This window comes from Temnothorax americanus, unplaced genomic scaffold, assembly GCF_048541705.1.
Source record: "Temnothorax americanus isolate GAGA-0224 unplaced genomic scaffold, ASM4854170v1 Scaffold31, whole genome shotgun sequence".
Taxonomy (NCBI): domain Eukaryota; kingdom Metazoa; phylum Arthropoda; class Insecta; order Hymenoptera; family Formicidae; genus Temnothorax; species Temnothorax americanus.
This window is the reverse complement of record NW_027509453.1, coordinates 419612-427463: the sequence shown is the minus strand read 5'-3', so window position 1 is coordinate 427463 and position 7852 is coordinate 419612. Positions and strand designations below refer to the sequence as shown.

The 7852-nt window shown below is 35.1% G+C and overlaps 2 protein-coding genes across 2 annotated transcripts; both read right to left on the bottom strand.

The window, feature by feature from the left end:
• Positions 1 to 1435: 1435 nt before the first annotated feature.
• On the bottom strand, positions 1436 to 4620 carry Znt49b (solute carrier family 30 member 9). Its single transcript, XM_077412885.1, has 11 exons — positions 4416 to 4620; positions 3716 to 4231; positions 3473 to 3662; positions 3300 to 3382; positions 2967 to 3090; positions 2763 to 2901; positions 2366 to 2689; positions 2086 to 2298; positions 1870 to 2004; positions 1680 to 1793; positions 1436 to 1535 (listed from the first exon to the last, which is right to left on the bottom strand). Exons 2-11 carry the CDS (start codon positions 4188 to 4190, stop codon positions 1491 to 1493), a joined length of 1842 nt encoding a protein of 613 aa, XP_077269011.1. The 5' UTR covers positions 4191 to 4231; positions 4416 to 4620; the 3' UTR covers positions 1436 to 1490.
• Positions 4621 to 5457: 837 nt separating this feature from the next.
• LOC143901013 (protein YIPF1) lies at positions 5458 to 7036 on the bottom strand. Its single transcript, XM_077412887.1, has 4 exons — positions 6745 to 7036; positions 6267 to 6652; positions 6005 to 6185; positions 5458 to 5887 (listed from the first exon to the last, which is right to left on the bottom strand). The coding sequence occupies exons 1-4, from the start codon at positions 6941 to 6943 to the stop codon at positions 5685 to 5687; spliced, it is 969 nt and encodes a 322-aa protein (XP_077269013.1). The 5' UTR covers positions 6944 to 7036; the 3' UTR covers positions 5458 to 5684.
• Positions 7037 to 7852: the final 816 nt, after the last annotated feature.

The following is a 7852-nucleotide window of genomic DNA, read 5'->3' as shown; positions in this document are numbered from 1 at the left end:
ATTAAAAGATTACTCTATTACTCTATATAAAATAATCAGTTGTAAAACTTATTTAAACGCGTTTTTTTCTTGAAACTACAATTTTGTAGCTGGGCGCTCGCGTATCTCGGCCAATTTTTATTCGAATGACTTGAAATTTGAACAATTAGTTTTTAAAAACAATTAAAAAAGTGAAAAAAATTTCCGTTGAATTTCGAACTTTTTTTTTAAACTGCGCTATTTTGTTAAAGATTAATATTTCAAAAAATCTGTACGCTTAACTAAAACTACATTCGTATAGTTTAAAATGACACAAAATATTTTTATTTTAGACATCCCGTTCTGACAGTTCTGACGGAACATGAGCGCCCGCGCACCCACAATTTTTTTCCGGAGGTACATACACGGTACCACATGCTAAAGGCGCAAATAATATATATTAATATTTTTCAACGATTTTTTTTTGCAATATATTTAATATATGTACTTTAAAGAAATAAAAAACTAATTTCATTAAATTTATTATTTCTCGCGAGAAAAAATTCACGAAAATAGCATTCTTTTTCCGGCCGTCACAGTGGCCTCAGGTTTCCTCCTAGAATAGGGTTCCGAGGGGCTCCTAACTTTGTCAGGATACAATAAATGCAATAACTATTTACTTTTATTTTTAGTTATTAATAATTCACCTAATTGTTTAAATAAGACGTATAAGGTCTCAAACGGTGCAGAAAAAAAAAGCAAGGCACACATGTTAAATAAAAAAGAAAAGTCCTCTAGGCTGATTTTTGTGGAAAATACACTTTAAAAATCAATATTAATTGTGTAAACAGTTTAATATAAGGAAATTCAAATGTTTAAAAAGCTGGGGGCACGGGTTTCCGTTATCCGATCAAGCTGAACTTTGGCAGGGATTATTTTTTTGTGAATTGGAAACATTTTGGAGAACTACTCCAATACATATATAATAGACTAATTTTTTGTCGTAACAAGTTATATAAATATTAAATTGTTGATATGTTAATTTATAAAATAATTCATTGTCTCGTGTTTCTTTCTTATTAACGTATTTCTGCTAATTTCGTCAAATTGTGTTGTCGTTGTAAGACTGAAATAATAAAAGATATCGGAGAGCAAATATTTAATTAACCAAGTTTTAATAAACAATAACTATTTTTACAAATATGTTACAATCAGATTGACTATGCCATGCCAATATATAGATAAAAATATTTTTATTATTTTCAGAGATATAGAACATTTTTAACCACATATATTTAAGAAATTTCTATTGAGTTGAGTTATTATACTGAATAGTATGTAATTTTCACAAAATCTGTACAATATACATAAAACCTTTACAAAAATTGATTTTTATTTAGTAATTAATAAAACTTGTATTTTATGACAAAAGCATCTAAGAGTAATTATACTAAAATAATCCCTTATATTGTAAAAATAATAATTTACATCCAATTTTATTTAGTTTTAACTTAAGCTATATCAATAAGTCTTCACAGGATTTCTAAATCACAATGCCGTATTTCTGGATGATTTTTCTGAAAATGAGAATATAGATGAACAAACTATATTATTAATAATGTTAAATTACTAGATATAAATTTATATATCTATATATTGTGTAAATTTATATATCTATATATTGTGCTACATATTATTATATAAAACGTATATTTGTATACCTTTAGTTTTAATTCTATTCTATCAATTTCCCCACCAAGCATATCTACGATATTTTCGCCGTGTTTCAATAAAAATGCCTCCAATTCATCAATATTTTGCATGCTTTTCACTTCCTATAAAAATATAATATAAATGACGTTTGTTGATACATTATCATACAACTTTCAATAAAAAATATAAAATCTATACCTCCAGCATTGCAATAAGGTCATGTTTATCTAAGTAAGATCTCGTGAGTTCTCGCCCATCAAAATCCAGTTCGGCTTTATATCTCACTAAATTATTACCCATATCAATGCCTTTCACGTCATGAATTGCACGAACCTGAAACGTACAAAAAATTTTAACATAAAAACCAATATTTAAAAAATCGATTAAATATCGCATAGTCGATTTCAGCGTTACCATTATATCCGCTTCTAATTCAGCATTAATTTTATCGAGATTCTCTTGCGATATACTCCTTCCTACAAGCGCAGCAACGTTCGAGTAGATTATAAAGGATGCCACTCCACCGAGCAGACCGCCAACCAGAAGCGAACCGATAGCGTCAAACATCGGATTTTCTAAATATGAGGTCAAGCCCATACATCCAGCTGCGACAATGACTCCAAGTACCTGAGAATGATACAAAAATCTCTCTGAATGCAAGATAATTGGAAAAAAAATAAGAATAACGACTTACAGCTGCAAAGTCTTCCATGAGTACGACGTTCACAGACGGATCCTGTCCTTCCAGGACAAACTGTTTAAGACTTTCTTTCTTTTCCTCCGCGCCTTTCTTTATGGAGTGTAATGCCATCATTAAAGTAGCTCCTTCAGATAGCAGAGATCCACCCAGGACAAAGTACGCCCAAAAGAGAGAATCTAATGGCGCGGGAAAAAGAAGACCATGAATTCCGTGATAGATGGAAAGACCCGTACCAACACAAAAGATTCCCACGCCCGATATCAATGAGGAAACGTACTTCATATTCGTATAACCATACGGGTGATCAGGATTGGGATTCTGCAAAATAATTGGCATAAAACAAATTAAGCTCGTAAGATCCCGAAATTCTTCGCGCGAATGATTTATTTACCTGCACCGATTTATGAATGCCGTACGCTAGAATCAGCTGATTGCAGGTATCCGCTGCAGAATGTACACACTCGGAAAACATACTATGTGAGCCAGTATATAACCAAGCAATTAACTTGCACAAGAAATTACTGGCATTTCTGGAAAAGAAATTAATCGAAGAAATTTACATAATTACACGCATACATATAAATTCAGTACATACATGGCAATCGCAGTCAATACCACTTTGCCAGATCTTCCAAAAAGACCTTCCTTCTGAATTATCTCTGTCTTGCTGCCAATTTCCCGTCTGTAATCTCTCAATCTTCGCTTGACCGTAAAAACATCTACGATGAAAAGCTCGTGTTTCAATCTTTGTACCAATTATTATTCTAAGAGAATATTCCTATCAGATTATCAGGATGTACATAAATAATCCTGTAAGATGGACAAACAATCTCTAAGCACAGATATTGTCTGTCTTGAGCATATTCTTTTTTTAGAGACCACTTTGAATTAAACAAACAGAAGAAAATAAGAGGATATACATATTTACTTTGCTGATAGATCTTCCGCTCAACTTCCTTCTTCAGAAGTTCCTTCAACAAAACCTCTCTGGATCCCCAGACTTCTAAAGCTCTATAAAAAGGCAAAACTATAAAATATTTTCAAAATCTTCTCAATATAAGAGAGTATATAGAAATTTAATTAAAAAATCGGTTCTATTACTTAGCCTCGACATCTTTCCTCCAATATACCGTAATAGGCGGTTCAAGTTCATACGGAGAACGTCTTTTTGTTTTTGGCAAAGTCTCCAGATCGGAAGGCTTTAATAAAAAATCTGCCATAGCCCTCACGGGTGTAATAAAGTTACGTTCCAAAGAAGACGTCGACTTGTCGACTCTGACTTTCTTTTTCGCTACAAATCAGAAGATTAGTATTTAGAATTTAAATCAGTGTTTTTTGCGGTACCTTTTTTCGACGCGTCATCTTTCGACGGTTCTTTGGATCCCGCAGGCTGCTTCTCAACAAGCTTCGCTGTCTGTCCCCTTCCCTTCTCCTTTTCATCAGAAATAACTGGCTCTATGTCTAATACTCTCTCTTTTAATTTGCCTAATTTCTCTTCATTTAATTCTATTATTCTCTGCTGTACCTCCTCAGCTAGTTTTACTTCGGACTTATCTTTATTAGATTTTGCATCGTTGGATGAAAATCTTGTCGCGCAAGTCCATCTGCAATCCCCATGCCTGCCTATCTTTTTGTCAGCAAGGACGTTTTGAGAATTCGAAAACGTATGTACTTTGTATCGTGTACCATACTTGGGCACTATTAAAATACTGGCGTGCCTTTTAATCGATCCAATTTGGAATATGCACAATTGATCGACGTGGTAACGGCATGTTATGTTACGAATATAGTTGACAAGATTATGAGGCCGATGTAACATCCTTAATTTTAACCCCTTTCCTTAGACACACATCACTTAACCTATAAAGAAGTAAATCGATTTAAAACATCATATCACCCTTAAAAATAAATTCTTAATTATAGAATGAAAAAAAAAAAACAGTGTAATGATATTATCTTCAGGAATTATTTGGATCATAATATAATAAGAATGTATACGAGATAATATACGTGCTGGGAAAATGTTCACTACAAAAACATTCACCTTTCCTGCCTGTCAAAATCGCTCGCTATACAAGTCACTACAACGAGCACATTGTCACTCTCGTTAGACAACTACCAACAACTATAAGATATTATGCTATTATAGTTCAACAATAGACTAGTTACAATTAATCTGCCCTAAATCTAAATATATAACGATGTTAAAATGACAAAACGACGATCGACGAACTGTCAATTAATTAAGCGGGGAACACACACTTCTGCACAACGCATAATACGTAAGCATAAGAAAACTGATTGGTCCATACACATGTGCATAAGGAAATAGACCAATCAGTTTTCTTTATTACGCTTACGCATTATGCGTTATGCAGAAGTGTGTACTCCCCGCTTTAAGTATAGGATGTCAAATGGTACAATCGTAAACAAAAGTGATCGAAATTCAAAACTCGGGAATATCTTTGTTTGAAATTCATCGAAAGGATTGAAAATGTATCAGACGGTAGCCAGAGGCCAGGGACAAAAATGATCATCTGGAGGCACAATTTATAAGTTCCGCCTCTAAAGAAAATACAGATGGCGTATCGCTTCAATACCTACGTTTTTCACATGCGTTTGTGGAGTTCTAGGACGAGTGACATGTCGTAAAATCATTTATTGGATTTTTGGAATTACGGGACGCTACGTTTACAGAACGCTGTTTTTTGAAAGAACTAACCCAACTAAAGAAATCTGGAGTTAGACGTTCGTATAATACCGCGCGATCACGCATTATGTACATACAACGTCGTGGAGATTATTTCGTACGATTGTAAATGATATGTGTGTTGCGTTGATGTAAACGCGCCCCTATATTGCAGTAGGGCTGTGAAATAAATCAACCAGACACTTCTTCGCCGGTCTTGTCACTGTCCTGGGACCGTATTCTCGAGCCTGCCCTAATGATTTTCGTATGCGACTTTCTATTTGAAAAGCATTGAATTTCGCACGAGAGTTTCATAAAAACGATGGGAGAAGGGCCCCCTGATCGAAAACAGACGCTTCACCAGAGCGGGGTTATTGAACTGTTTCGTAGAGATACATATGCTTAAAGATCGGGATATTCTTTATTCTTACCTCATCATAGTTTACAGATTATAGTATAAATATTATTTCTACACGATTAGCGCCATATGCGGTACACATTTTGATTGATATATAAATCAGAGACAATACTTGAAATAAAATCCGATATACACACGTGAATAGAAGAATTTTTCTCGATAGTATTGAAGATAATTATATTCATCAGATCCGCATCTGGGATGTTTCAAGACACCGTCGGCTCTACGACAGAACCATTTTGCGCTACTTTATGCAACACATTTGCCTGCGTAGAGGATGCTATTAATTCAGTCACGGTTGATACGGTTGTGCTCTTAGATGGCACGTGAAAGAAATATAGCATGAATCCAGCTGCCAACAGCAGATGCATACCCAGAATTACAGCAACATATATAATTCTATGTCTCCCTGTAAAATTAATTAGATTTCTATTTATTTTACTTGATACGTTTCCCACTTGCCAGGCTAACTTATCTGACGAGTCAGATTGTTCTCTATGTATTTTAAAGACGGCATGTCTCTTACCTGCGATTACCGGCAACAATGATCGTAGTAAAACTCCTCCAGATAAAAATGTCACTAGTACGACTAGACTCCATTGCAACCAGCCAATTTGAATTACCCACAGGAAAGCTACTGGAACGTAAATGCTTAAGGAATATCCGTACAGACACAAAAGTTCTAAGAGTCCTGGGACGGCGTAAGACTTGAACAATAAAGATTAGATGATACAGTGACAATGAATATTCTTGCTAAAGCAAAGTACTTGATAGCCAATGCTCAATACCTCGATCAATTCCTCCTCGGTGTTCCTCGAACTGTTGGTCCACTTTAACACACCCCACAGGGCTAGCGGTAGAAGCCAAGCATATAAAAATATAAAAGTAGCCGCGTATGACACAACATGGAAGTCGTATCTCCAGTGATACTTGGTAGAACTAGCGGTCTGCAAATAGTTGGCCACGTTCTCGCTGATCGCGATGGAGAACACCAGAGTCACGCATATCCAGAAGGGTCCGTACAGGTCTGGATTTGGCCTTATGTGCGTTATAAGATAATTATCGCTACCGTGCGGTATCATGGATCGTTTGAGCCTTTCCAAGACATCGTTTGTATTGACGTTAAAGAACTTTTGGTAATACTCGATTGTCCAAAAGTTGGGTTGGGCACTACCTAGAAAACACCATCATTTAAAATCGCCATAATACTTGCCTATCGACAGGAAACGGAACAGAAAAGCTCTTTAATAAGCTACAATTGAAAACCTTCGGTTTTATTGGGCATTCCTTGTAAATCTTCTATAATGCCGACACCCATCGAGTCATTTGGGAGGTTATTGAAGGGCTGACGAATGGAAGCCCCGGTACCCAGCTGTCCCTCCGAGTTGCCGGCATGACTTATCGTTGGGAAATCGTGGAAGGATATAAATTGCGCGTCCGTGTCTTTTGATTGACCACCGTCCATGATTCAGTTACTCTTTATCTCCAGATTGACAAGTGATGTATACATCGCAGGAAACAAACATACATAACATACATATTACATACAATAGGCCACGCTCCGTAACGCGCATATGCGCGCATTTTCTATAGTAAACGTTACGTATACTATAGATAAATGCGCGAATGGCGCGTTACGGAACGTGGCCATACCAAACTAGAGAGAAAAACTTCTCTGGCGGCACGCTCATTGGATATCATGCGTCGCGGGCGATGTAATCGCATTGGTCGATCGAGGAACGTCGTAACTCTCGCGTTGGCGAGAACGCCAACCAATAAGGAACAGGGAGGCAGAGATGCTGCTCCCTACAAGAGGAGCCCGTCCGTGAGCGCTCAGCGCTGAGCGGCCCTTCGATCTTAATTTTAATTTGAAACTGTTTTAAAAATCGTGAATCTGGTTGCATCTGATGTACTCTTTAGTTTCAACGGTCAAAATTTAAAGCTAAAATATATTATATTTTATATATATTTATACATGTTATATATATATATATATATATATATATATATATAAATAAAATAATTATATAATTAATAATTATATAATAAAAAAAAAATTATAATAATAATATAGATAGCATATGTATAATTTTTCATATACATATATATACAAGATGGACAAAATACAGCGTTATTTTGTATCAACTCACGCTATATTTTGTCCACCCTGCATGTACATATGTACATAATTTTCCTAATTTTATACGTGTCGAAAAATATGAATGAGTTTATTTGTAATCAAAAGCAGGTAAAATCCTCATGTCCGTTTATTTATGGTAGATAGGAATTAATATAAGACCCGTTTAATTTTTTAATATTTTATATTTCAATTTAAACTTATATATATATAATCGATCGAAGTTGTAAATGCTAT